Genomic DNA, 14,049 nt, shown 5'->3' with positions numbered 1-14,049 from the left:
CCAGAAGTCACCCACAATACTCTTCAGCTTACCGAATTTGAAAAAAAAAAAACTTGTTAGAACTTAAAACACAACCTAGAGCTCTATCATTGTCCTAGACCTCAAAACAGTATTGTAAAACATGACCAAACTTGTCAAAACACAACCCAAAACAATGTCCTCGACTCTCTCTGAGTTCTTAGATCCCTTTACTTTAGTTTCTTATCGGCCCTCTTCATCGCCATGTTTTTTCACTTATGAGTCAAGGATAGATGGCTTAAAAGATGTGCGGCCTCTAAATTTTAAAGAGGAGAATGCTGGACTTGGTGAACCACACCTAACTCCATTTATTAAGAGTGAGCTGCAGCCAAACTATTTAATACGCTTACCCTCTTTTCTTTTTTTTTTTTTTTTTTTTTTTTTTTTTTTTTTTTTTTGCTCTTGTTCTTTTATTACACTTGTTTTATTTATTTATTTTTCAGACTTCTCTTCAAATCTTGCACAAAATTATGTTTGGTTCCCCTAATATTACATGGCAACGACATGCAAAATTTGGTGTCAAAAGCTATGGGCCTTTTTTCATAAATATTTTCTTCGGTGCTGCTTATGATGTCCTTTTCTCCTTCCGTAGGAAAAATTCTTTTTCCGGAGATATTATTAATAGGCTGAAAATCCGTTTGGATTTGAGCATGAACCATCCATTCTCCTATGAAAGGAGATAAGTGTCATATTCAAGGTTGGAGAATGGACATGATATAGTTTCAATGGCTTGTAGGTCAGACTATCAAAAAGTTTATACCCAAAGCAGAGAGGTATATCTACTTATTGCTTGTTTTCTCTGAGATATATCTCTGCAGAGGTTTAGATAACCTTTACTATATGTTTTAGTACTACAATCTTGTCCTTTACTTAGATCTGGAAAAATTTGTTCTTGTTCATGCATTGAGGTACATCATAATTCAAAATAGGGAACATTTTACAACATTATTTGACCTTGAAAAATATTGAAAAAGTGTAAAAAAATATGATAAAGCTGAGTCAAAACTACTTGTAGTAGAGCTATGATAATAGACTAAATTGTAGGTAGCTTAAGTTAGGTGTTATTAGTGGAGTTAGTTATTGATACAAGTCCACGTGCCAGTATCTGATTCATCTATGCACGTGTCAGCACCTGATTAGTTTATGCTATAGTTTGTTAGGATGATTCCACATTCTACGGAGTTGGTTATGTATATATTGGAGTCTGTAACCAGAATCGAAAAGATCAAGAACTCAAAATTTCATTTTATCAAAATCTCTCATTTTCTTTACTCTGGTTTTCTACATTTTCCTTTTCCTTGTATTTGCTTTTCAAAAAGATCCCAGTGATTTATCTTGGAACACAAAAATAGACTACTATGGTTATTAACCGACAGTGGGGTATTTCACACCAATAGCCACAATAAAAACCAATTAAATCACTCCATTGAAATGGTTTGGAACACATTATCCCATTTTCCTGGTTAGAACATCAGCTTTGGTGGTCCTAAAAAATTTAGCATTTAACAACTCAAAAAGCTATTTTGTCTATTTTAACACCCCACTTTACAATACATGATTCTATTTTTTTTACACTTCATTTAAATATTCATTCTTTAATATTTTTTATTCTCTCTTCCTCTCCGTCTCTTTCTCTTCTCTGAACCAAGATCAACCGAATGCCCACTGCCCAGCCACCCATAACCCACACATCACATCACAACCCAGCCATAGTCACTGCCAAATACCCATTGCCCAACCCATTGCTGGACTACCTAGCCAAATACACCATTGCCTCACTTGACAAAAACAATCCCTGGTGTTGTCTAGCTTCAAACTCAAAACCCCCACCACCACCAACACCACCTCCTCCATCTCCACCTCCTCACCGTACTTCGAACCCAAACTTGGAACCCGAGTCTTCATCCAACTTTAGGATCCAATTATTTTCGAGTAGTATATCTCCTGTAATGGATTTCACACCCACTTCAACAACAACAACAACGATGAACGGTCATTATTCATTCCCATCAAGCTTCACCAAATTCAACTCCACTGTTAGGTTCTAAGGAATTAGGAACTAATGTATTAGAACTTCATTTTGTAATGTTGGCAAACCATGATCAAACCATTTTAGTCTTGTTTAGACTTGCTCAAAGTATGTGTTTTTATGTAAAGTTGGAATCGAGTTACTGCAGGATTTACTGTGTAAATCTGCCTGGCTCGATTGATCGAGAATTAGACTCGATCGATCAAAAGTCATGCAGATTGTTTTTTCTGCAGAATTTCTAACTCAGCCCAAGCCCGTTTGACGTGTAGGGTTTTATGTTTTGCCTTAAGTATAAAAGGGAAAACCCTAGCCACGTTTTGAGGTTGCTCTTTATGCTGTGTGTGTGAATCTTCGGTAAGATCTAGATGTGTTTGCCTTCACATACACTTAGGGTTTCCAATCTCAAGATTGATGTCGAGAGCTTGGTGATCAATTCAGTTGTTGCTTTCAAGAGCTTAAAGATACACAAGCGGGAGTGCTTGTACTTGCTGAGAATCCAAGAAAGAAGTAGTCCGTGGACTCGAAGCTATCATGTGGTCGTGGTAGTAAGTTTCCTACTCGAGGTAGCAATAGGATGTTAGTAGTCTAAGTCGTTATTGTGTAAATTTCAATTCTTTCATAGTGGATTCGTTTTACCTTAAGGATAGCTAGGTTAAATCCTCCCCAAATTTTTTATCAATTTGGTTTTCCTGGGTTATCATATTGTCATGTTCTTTATTTTCCGCACTTTACAATAATATGATATATGTGTGTTAACCTAGATTTAATAATTTGACTAAGTAATCACTTGGCTAATTAACTAGGTTAACCTGGTTGTATTTTAAGGGGTTTAAAAACAAACATCCACACTCACAGCGGGTCTACTATACTTGATGTCACTACCTCCCCTACTCGATAAAACCCGATCTAGCCCGACCCTTTTCGAAATGATGGCCAGTGAACTCGATATCCATCCCATTCCACTGTCTCAAATCCCACAATACCAAAATGTGATAGAGAAGAGGAGAGATGCTTCGGTTGGAAAAAGAGAGATGAAGTGAAGAGAGATTCTTGAGGTGGAGAAAGATGGAGAGATAGAGGATAGGAGAAGTGAGAGAGGACAGAGAAGAGACAGAGAAAGTGGGTGCAAGTGTAAGAGAAACAAAGAAATAAATAAAAATTTTTAGCAAGTTGCTATGGTAAACTGGTACTAATACTGGTTTACTATAACAACTTGCTAAAATTTTTTAGTTTTGGCACCATTGATGTTGGGCTCTTTTTGGTGTTTGAAGTGGTAAAATAGTTGCTATTTTACCACCGCCAATACTAATGCTCTTATAAAAACTTGGAAGTAGTTAGGAACTCTATAGCTTAACTAGTACGAAATGATATTTCTAATAAAGATGTTTTAGGGTTCAAATCTCACCTCCTCAGCTCTAAAACAAAAATAAAATAATAATAAAAACATTGGAAGGAAGAAAATCATATAATTGTTGGACCAAATTGCCATTCCTTTTACGTGTATTATATATATATATATATATATATATATTTATATAAATATAAAACAACTTACAGAGTAAAGAAAAGGAAGAGAAAGAGAGTAATACTTAGGTACTCTCAAAGTATGGAGAAATGATACTCTCTCTTCTTACATTTATGGTCGACCCTATCATAAATTTAATGAGTGAACCCCACCATAAATGTGAGAAGAGAGTACCATACTCCATGTTCTGTGAGTACCTAAGTATTATTATGAGTGAAAAAACTTATATATATATATCTCATGCCATAACTAGTTGACTAATTTGAACATATTCATGAACATTTAAAAAAAAAAAAAATCATTCATTGGAACACATATAACATGTTGCATTAAATTTAAATTATTATATAAGTTTAGAATTGTAACTTTTTTCTTTTCTTTTCAAATATAAGTATAATATCTATATTATATAGAAACTTGAATTTTAAGGTAATCTTTTGAATATTTATCATGTTTTTAAGGCTTATATCTCTAATTTTTAATGACTATATTTTTTAAGCCCAAAACTAAAGAGTTTGACTCAAATAAAATAAAATTTTCATATTTTTCAACCCGAAATGGACCGAAGTGAATCGAATGGACTGAAGTGAACTTAATTAGATCAAAATGTTACACTAATGTGGCTCAAAAAGAGTGTAACAACAATAAATATTGCGTTTCAATTTTTAAATATTATATAGATACTCCTGAATGTATGGGTGGTAGAAAAAAATAACATCATGTGTATGAATTATGTTAGGTAGACCTTAAAAAAAAAATAAAAAAAACAAAACAAAACGTTTCCAATTCCCATTCAACCATTTTGTTCCATCTCTCTCCTTTTCTTCTTTTGCATTTCCTCCATGTAATCTCTTATCTCTCCCATCCGATGCCTCATCCTTAATCCCATATATATATATATATATATATATCAAAGTTTTCAAATCCACACACACAAATTGTATTCCTAAACTCTCTTTTTGTATATTAAGTTTAAGATTTCCAAACCAAAAACCAAGCCTCACTTTAACAGTTAAAACACGCACAAAAACACAGAAACAAAAGGTAAAGTAGCAAATTTTGTTTTAATATTTATTTCACTATTCGCCATGACAAATACTTTTATGCTATGTTTGGAAGTTTGGAAGGAAAGGAGAGTAAAGGGAAGTAGAAGAGAGGAGAGTAGAAGGAAATAATTATCCTCTACCTTGTTTGAATGCTTTTAAAATTAAGTAAGGGGAAGAGAATAATTAGCATTTTTATAGTTTGTAATTTTGTTAATATGATAAGGGTAAATTTGGTAATTCATTTGGTCAAACATTCTATACTTTACTCTCCCTCCAAATCTCTCTAATTTGGGAGAATTAAAAAAAAAGAGGGGTCAGAAGTAGTTAGAACCTCTCCAAATCCACCCTTCCTCCCTTAAAAAATATCTAAATAAGATAATTTAACTTACTCTCCTTCCCTCTACTCTATTCTCCTTTCATCCAAACAAGCTATTAAGTTTTCTTGTTATCCCCTTCCCCAACCTACAAAATAATATTAGGACTAGACAACCTGCATTGCAAAAATAACACGCAAAAAACTAAAGGACAATAAATATACATGAAATATGGTTAATATTTTTTTACATTGAGTAAATTGTTGTATTAAGGGCACTACCCTAGAAGCGGAGTGATAGCTTAATAATCTATTACCACCCACCCTCTTCATCTAATGTTTTCTTTGCAACCAAAACTTCTTTGCTTGGAAAACAAATCTATATGTGTCTTTCTTTCATTTTGTTTTTAATGGTTTTTTTTAAAACTCATGGTTTTCTTTTTTAATTTTATGATAAAGTTTTAATTTTTTGGATGATAGGGGGTGTTTGTTATCTTTATTTAAACAACATTTTTTACTATTTAAACAATATTATACATATTTTTATACACTTTTTCATTTACACGTATTTTCACAAAACAACAACGTCACTAAAAATCTTTTACTAGACAAGCCTAATTATATTATGTGCAGGGAAGAGAAGGCTTTTTTGAGTTTTTCCTTCTACAAAAAAAATCTACAATCAAATCGCTTACCCACCAAGAAATTATCCCATTAATGATAAAGGCTTCAAAAGGATTGATCTTTTGTTCTTTAAATCTTACCAGTATTTGTATTAAAGGATAAAAAAGGAAAAAAAGAAAAAGATCTTTTGTGCAAAAAGTTTGTATGAAAATCACAATCAAAGTATATGTCACCAATGACGTTAGCATATGTCACCAATGACGTTAGCAAGCATAAAAGCCTGCTTGAAATCTATCTACGCCCTCTCCAAATCGAAAAACTCTATCCTGTTTCCGTTGTATGTTAAATCAGATTAACCTGGAACATAAAAAAGATTCTCTTTTCATTTTTCTATTTCCAACTCTCTGTCTCTTAGAACATCCATGGACTCAGAAGCTCCTCAAGTAGAAATGGTCTTCTTTCCCTTCGTGGGTGGAGGTCATCAAATCCCAATGATAGACATAGCAAGACTTTTTGCTTCCCATGGAGCCAAATCCACAATCATAGTCACTCCCACAAACGCTATTCAGTTCCAAAATTCCATCCTTCGTGACCAAAACTCAGGCCACCCAATTTCCATTCACGCTCTCCAATTACCAGAGGGTGCTGTTTCACCTGACTCAGACATGACAGCCACCCCTTCCACCGACACCACAGTTCTCCGAGAGCCTCTGAAACTCTTCCTCACTGAACACAAACCCGACTGCATTGTCTTCGACACGTTTCACCGTTGGGCTGCTGAGCTTTTCGATGGGCTCGGAATTAGAAAGATTGTTTTCAATGGTAGTGGGTGCTTTCCTGGCTGTGTTTCTGAGAATATAAGAAAGTATGAACCGCATGAGAAAGTGGGTTCGGATTATGAGTCTTTTTTGGTTCCAGGTCTTCCTGATCGGATCGAGTTGACAAGGTCTCAGATTCCTATTTTTGTCAGAGACAAATCTGGGCGTTTTGCTAAGATGGGAAAAAAAGATGAAGACAAGAGTTTTGGGTCTGTGGTTAATAGTTTCTACGAATTGGAGCCTGCTTATGCTGACTATTACAGAAAAGAGATGGGAAAGAAGGCTTGGTTTGTAGGCCCAGCCTCTTTGTGTAACACAGATGTTGCTGATAAGGCTGAGAGAGGCACACAAGCCTCAATTGATGAACAGAGTTTTATGAAGTGGTTGGATGATAAAGAACCCAATTCTGTTCTTTATATTGGTTTTGGAAGCAAACCCGGGTTTGCTACCGGACAGTTTGTTGAGATTGCTCATGCTCTTGAGGCTTCCAACTATTCATTCATTTGGGTTGTTGGAAAAAACTTCAAAGATGAAGAAAATTGCCTTCCTGGTGGATTTGAAGAGAAGATTAAGGAGTCCAAGAAGGGTGTGATAATAAGAGGGTGGGCACCTCAGTTGTTGATATTAGAACATGGTGCGGTGGGAGGGTTTATGACTCATTGTGGATGGAACTCTATGTTGGAGGGAGTTTGTTGTGGTGTGCCTATGATTACATGGCCTCTCTCTGCTGAACAATTCTACAATGAGAAATTGGTTACTGATGTGTTGGGGATTGGGGTTCAAGTTGGGAGCAAAGAGTGGATCTCCTTTAAGTCTGAAAAGAAAGGGTTGGTTGGGAGGGAGAAAGTGGAAGTGGCAGTGAAAAGGTTGATGGGTGGTGGTGATGAAGTGGTGGATATAAGAAAAAGAGCTAAAGAGCTTGCAGGGAAGGCTAAGAGAGCTGTTCAAGTAGGTGGATCTTCGTATATAGATGCTGATGCCTTAATTGAGGAGCTTAAATCCTTAAAGAAAAATGTGAATTGATAGAGTAATATTGTAGTCACTCACTTGCCAAAAGAATGAAGATTCATGAAATGAAGTTTGTATTGTTTTTCTGATGGGCACTTTACATATTTTTTTTTAGCTCTTGGATGTGCGGTTAGACTACTGTAAAATATAATCTTAGGACTCATAAATTTTGCTACAGTTGATTAGCATCGTCACTTTGAGATTCAGTTGGCAACAAAATATTTATGGTTATGCGAGAGAAGATAATGCGTGGTCGATGACCATTGAGTGTCTAGTGTCACGCAAGCCAAATGTTCGATAAAATGCCCCAAATCACAACTGCCCAAAAGCAAAGAGTGAAAAAGCACAAGAAAAAAATCCCGTTTTGGTTGAGCCCTTCTCCCTGAGGTGTACCTCCTCTAGTCTGAACAAAAATCTAACTAACCGCTCGATTGTTGAGGGATATGTACCAGGCAATATGTGCTAATGCCTACTGATCTGATGAAATCATGGAAGGTGATTTGGCCTTAGTCCAATGGTAAATTTGGCCAGGTTCTTTAAGTTCAACAAGTTGTGGATTCTAGTAAGTTTAAGTAGTAAAGTTCGTTGTTGTTAAATAAGAAATTTGGAGTTTAAACACTGTATATACCAAAAACTAATTAGTGTCATTACTTGATGATAAAGAAAAATCAGTACAAAGTGAATACTATATTGTTGCTTGATAATAAAGAAGAACCAGTATAGAGTGAATACTATAAGTTGAAATTCTAATTGAGAAAGAAAAGAAAAATGTTAAGAAGTTAGATGATCTAATAAGTTATGAATGTGACTCAAAAGGAGAAAGACAAGGTGAACAAGCAAAACAAGGTAACTTAACATGTAGGGTGATGATTCTAAGCAAAAGCTAAATATTTAGGTTCCGTTTGGATTGAATTATTGTTGCTGAAACTGAAAATTGAAAACTGAAAACACTGTAGTAAAATAATTTTTAAATGTGTAAATAGTACCGTGAGACCCATTTTTAATATTTTTTAATACGTGAACAGTGTATGTACAGTACATGAACAGTGCATACACTGTTCATAAAAGCAAAATTTGTCTCCCAAAGTCAACAAATGCAGGCCAAAAAAAAAAAAAAAAAAGAAGAAGGAAAACGTAGAACTTTGAAAACGCAGACACCAGATTCATTTCAATCCAAACGCTCACTTAATCTTAGCTATTGCAACAGGTAAGCAAGCGAGTTGTTTATACTTTATATTGACCATTGTACCCTTGGAGACAATTTTTAAATTGGCCAAGGTGGCTGTCTAATTCCTTCCTACTCTAGAACACAGCATTCAAACTTAGTCCCTTTTTTTTAGAGAGATAGATTAGGCTTAATTACATCATTGAGTTACATCATAGAGTAGTGGCGACTTTACACATAAGTCATGGTGTTCATACAGCATTCAAACTTAGTCCCTTTTTTTTAGAGAGATAGATTAGGCTTAATTACATCATTGAGTTACATCATAGAGTAGTGGCGACTTTACACATAAGTCATGGTGTTCATATGAACACCATGACTTGCAAGCAGAACAGGAAAAAAAAAAATTATATACACACACACACTCACATAATTCTCTTTAAACTAACCTTTTTTTGTTTACCCAACAAAATATTGAATAATCTAAGTTTAGAATCCCAAGAATTTGGGTTTAACAAAAATAAGAGTAATGTTAGGGATACAACAAAATGTCACAACAATTTCATAATATTCTTCAATTAGCTTGCCAATTCACACAAAGGCCCACCAAAATTTGGAATTAATTTTTTTTAATATACTAATATTAGTTAATGTTGTGTCCCTAGCATTACTCACAAAAATAATGTTGACACTCAAACATAATTCTTAACCCCTTAAAACAAAAAAAATCTAATTATTCAAATTCTTAATAATTCAAATTCAGAACTTCTTCAACCCATTTCATAAAATTAATCCCTAATTTTATTTTTCCTAAAAAACAGTACCAAGAGAGATATTGTGTCCATGAGTTCTCCTTGACGGCATCGACAACTTTGCTCTTCTTGGCAGCTTAGCTAGCTTGCATCCGCAATAGGTATTGTGGGGCCCAAGAGTCTATGGGCCCGGCTCGCTCACTTATAGGGAGTCCACAGGCCCCCAAACTAAAGGAGGTCAGGGCCCAAGCCCAAAAGTAGTGAGCTCGATATGGCTCAAAGACACGTCCGAGGACCACTTCGTCCTCGGAAAGCCCAGAACCCCACTGACGAAAATGGGATACAGGCGAGCTTGAGAGGTCAGAAAATATCTCATGGAAATAGTCCTTAATACCCTTCCTGGACATGACACTGCCCCTAACAGAGCCGGGATCTTAGGCTTTATGGATCATCTCCAGCTAATTTGGGACTAGACTGATGGGACAGATATCTGTCCCGGAAAGATCGACCCTACACGTGGACGAAGGACAACTAACATAGGCTAGTATAAAAGAGAATGTTATGTGACCAAAGAGAGGGGCTCCCATCTGGCTTCTTGAGAAAGACTTGATGAAAGTGAGTGTCTGGATAAGACACGCCGGACATCACCTAAAATCCCACCGATGGGTGACCGGGAACAGCGCCCTCACTCCTCGGATCATATCCGAGGAGCCAAATCCTCCTAGATACAAGATTGAAGGGCCTGAATATCCAGCCCGAGGCTCTTCCTCATGTCGGTATACCTGTAGTCCGGCCCGAGATGCCGCCCCGCGACCCAACGCTGGCCTTTTTTAAGCCCACTCTCTACAAATATCATTGTGAGGGATTTTCCTTGCGCGAGCCCAACAACGTTGATGGGCCGCTGAAGATTTTGTGTCCCTACAATTGGCGCCGTCTGTGGGAAAGGGCTTGCGCGTTGGCACGGGTGGCGCACGAGTCAGCTCTCCAGCAAGCAGAGGCTCACGGGTTTTTCCCATTCCCGGCGACGTACGGTTGTTACTCCGCCATGAGCCACCGCTAGGAGCTGCGCCGTGCACTGCCAACGGAGTGGACAGCTCTAGGGGCTTGCGGCCTCGAGCCAACTCTTCCCTCTTTGGTCTAGGGGCTGACCTTCAAGGAATAAGTCAGTATAGAGAAAAGACTATCAACAACGAAGAACTCTTATAAGTAATGGACAGAACCAAGGCCTTGCATGGTCCTCGGACCCAAGCCTATGGGGAAACCAAGTACAAAGAGGACATCTTAAAAGTAATGGACAGAACCAAGGCCTTGCATGGTCCTCGGACCCAAGCCTGTGGGGAAACCAAGTACAACGAAGAACTCTTAAAAGTAATGGACAGAACCAAGGCCTTGCATGGTCCTCGGACCCAAGCCTGTGGGGAAACCAAGTACAACGAAGAACTCTTATAAGTAATGGACAGAACCAAGGCCTTGCATGGTCCTCGGACCCAAGCCTATGGGGAAACCAAGTACAAAGAGGACATCTTATAAGTAATGGACAGAACCAAGGCCTTGCATGGTCCTCGGACCCAAGCCTGTGGGGAAACCAAGTACAACGAAGAACTCTTATAAGTAATGGACAGAACCAAGGCCTTGCATGGTCCTCGGACCCAAGCCTGTGGGGAAACCAAGTACAACGAAGAACTCTTATAAGTAATGGACAGAACCAAGGCCTTGCATGGTCCTCGGACCCAAGCCTATGGGGAAACCAAGTACAAAGAGGACATCTTATAAGTAATGGACAGAACCAAGGCCTTGCATGGTCCTCGGACCCAAGCCTGTGGGGAAACCAAGTACAACGAAGAACTCTTATAAGTAATGGACAGAACCAAGGCCTTGCATGGTCCTCGGACCTAAGCCTATGGGGAAACCAAGTACAAAGAGGACATCTTATAAGTAATGGACAGAACCAAGGCCTTGCATGGTCCTCGGACCCAAGCCTGTGGGGAAACCAAGTACAACGAAGAACTCTTATAAGTAATGGACAGAACCAAGGCCTTGCATGGTCCTCGGACCCAAGCCTATGGGGAAACCAAGTACAAAGAGGACATCTTATAAGTAATGGACAGAACCAAGGCCTTGCATGGTCCTCGGACCCAAGCCTATGGGGAAACCAAGTACAAAGAGGACATCTTATAAGTAATGGACAGAACCAAGGCCTTGCATGGTCCTCGGACCCAAGCCTATGGGGAAACCAAGTACAAAGAGGACATCTTATAAGTAATGGACAGAACCAAGGCCTTGCATGGTCCTCGGACCCAAGCCTATGGGGAAACCAAGTACAAAGAGGACATCTTAAAAGTAACGGACAGAACCAAGGCCTTGCATGGTCCTCGGACCCAAGCCTATGGGGAAACCGAGTACAAAAAGAACTCTTACAAGTAACGGACAGAACCAGGGCCTTGCATGGTCCTCGGACCCAAGCCTGTGGGGAAACCAAGTACAACGAAGAACTCTTATAAGTAATGGACAGAACCAAGGCCTTGCATGGTCCTCGGACCCAAGCCTATGGGGAAACCAAGTACAAAGAGGACATCTTATAAGTAATGGACAGAACCAAGGCCTTGCATGGTCCTCGGACCCAAGCCTGTGGGGAAACCAAGTACAACGAAGAACTCTTATAAGTAATGGACAGAACCAAGGCCTTGCATGGTCCTCGGACCCAAGCCTATGGGGAAACCAAGTACAAAGAGGACATCTTAAAAGTAATGGACAGAACCAAGGCCTTGCATGGTCCTCGGACCCAAGCCTGTGGGGAAACCAAGTACAACGAAGAACTCTTATAAGTAATGGACAGAACCAAGGCCTTGCATGGTCCTCGGACCCAAGCCTATGGGGAAACCAAGTACAAAGAGGACATCTTATAAGTAATGGACAGAACCAAGGCCTTGCATGGTCCTCGGACCCAAGCCTGTGGGGAAACCAAGTACAACGAAGAACTCTTATAAGTAATGGACAGAACCAAGGCCTTGCATGGTCCTCGGACCCAAGCCTGTGGGGAAACCAAGTACAACGAAGAACTCTTATAAGTAATGGACAGAACCAAGGCCTTGCATGGTCCTCGGACCCAAGCCTATGGGGAAACCAAGTACAAAGAGGACATCTTATAAGTAATGGACAGAACCAAGGCCTTGCATGGTCCTCGGACCCAAGCCTGTGGGGAAACCAAGTACAACAAAGAACTCTTATAAGTAATGGACAGAACCAAGGCCTTGCATGGTCCTCGGACCCAAGCCTATGGGGAAACCAAGTACAAAGAGGACATCTTATAAGTAATGGACAGAACCAAGGCCTTGCATGGTCCTCGGACCCAAGCCTGTGGGGAAACCAAGTACAACGAAGAACTCTTATAAGTAATGGACAGAACCAAGGCCTTGCATGGTCCTCGGACCCAAGCCTATGGGGAAACCAAGTACAAAGAGGACATCTTATAAGTAATGGACAGAACCAAGGCCTTGCATGGTCCTCGGACCCAAGCCTATGGGGAAACCAAGTACAAAGAGGACATCTTATAAGTAATGGACAGAACCAAGGCCTTGCATGGTCCTCGGACCCAAGCCTATGGGGAAACCAAGTACAAAGAGGACATCTTATAAGTAATGGACAGAACCAAGGCCTTGCATGGTCCTCGGACCCAAGCCTATGGGGAAACCAAGTACAAAGAGGACATCTTATAAGTAATGGACAGAACCAAGGCCTTGCATGGTCCTCGGACCCAAGCCTATGGGGAAACCAAGTACAAAGAGGACATCTTAAAAGTAACGGACAGAACCAAGGCCTTGCATGGTCCTCGGACCCAAGCCTATGGGGAAACCGAGTACAAAAAGAACTCTTACAAGTAACGGACAGAACCAGGGCCTTGCATGGTCCTCGGACCGAAGCCTATGGGGAAACCGAATACAAGAAAGCGTCATCGGAGTCCCCTATGTCCCAGTCAATTGCTCAGATGGATTGCTTAGAAATCATCAGCCTTGGACGATATTCATGCGCTCATCACAGAATATACAACTGATATCTCGGTCAGTTTTCCTAAGTTTGATTTATTACAAATTATCGATATAATGCCTGATAGTGCTGGTAGATGAGAGTTGGTTAGATTATACTTCAAAGTAGCTTTGTTACAAATATTTTCAAAACAACACATACATAGAGCACATTCGTTCACAGAGTGGTATTGCCCAATAGATCAACGCTTAAAACATGCAAATCAATTTCCATTTTTATTACAACGAAGAAATAGTACAAAGTACAATGAAAAGCTGGAATCAGCTTACATCAAAGCTTACTACAGAAGCAAGAAAAAGAAAAATACAAGAAAGGTGGAGAAAGCCGAGGAGGTATGTCGGAGGAAAGGTCGGCTACAGCTCCGAGACCTTATTCTTCCCCCGCGCTCCTACATGCCCATAACTCAGGCAGCCAAAGAAACCCAACTTGAGCCTGGCACCGTTGAAGGAAAGATGCAGGGAGTGGGAAACTGAGGGGCTTTCTCTAAACATTCGCCTGCTGCTAAGCAGAGGCGCTGATGACGGAGAATCTTTCTTCTGACATACCAAAGTGCTGGCATGAACAGAGCCTGCTTCGGATTTTGACTAAAAGAGGGAGAGACGCCGTTCCCCCTCGGTGGAGATGGAGTACTCTTCTGAACTTGTGCTTCCTGTGCCCATACCTTACTGTTATAAGCCTCATGAGGACACGGCGCTTCTGCGGCGGAG

At 39.3% G+C, this 14,049-nt stretch overlaps 1 protein-coding gene across 1 annotated transcript; it reads left to right on the top strand.

Moving 5' to 3' along the window:
* The first annotated feature begins 5,862 nt into the window (after positions 1 to 5,862).
* LOC126705735 (abscisate beta-glucosyltransferase-like) lies at positions 5,863 to 7,470 on the top strand. The gene has a single exon (XM_050404906.1). It carries the CDS (start codon positions 5,978 to 5,980, stop codon positions 7,394 to 7,396), a length of 1,419 nt encoding a protein of 472 aa, XP_050260863.1. The 5' UTR covers positions 5,863 to 5,977; the 3' UTR covers positions 7,397 to 7,470.
* The last annotated feature ends 6,579 nt before the right edge of the window (positions 7,471 to 14,049 follow it).

Source organism: Quercus robur, chromosome 11 (genome assembly GCF_932294415.1).
Source record: "Quercus robur chromosome 11, dhQueRobu3.1, whole genome shotgun sequence".
NCBI classification, from domain to species: domain Eukaryota; kingdom Viridiplantae; phylum Streptophyta; class Magnoliopsida; order Fagales; family Fagaceae; genus Quercus; species Quercus robur.
This window is presented reverse-complemented; position numbering and strand designations above follow the sequence as displayed.

What these genes read in the sequence shown, in the direction of transcription:
- LOC126705735 (XM_050404906.1), top strand. Translation starts at nt 5,978, where the DNA reads ATGGACTCAGAAGCTCCTCAAGTAGAAATGGTCTTCTTTCCCTTCGTG.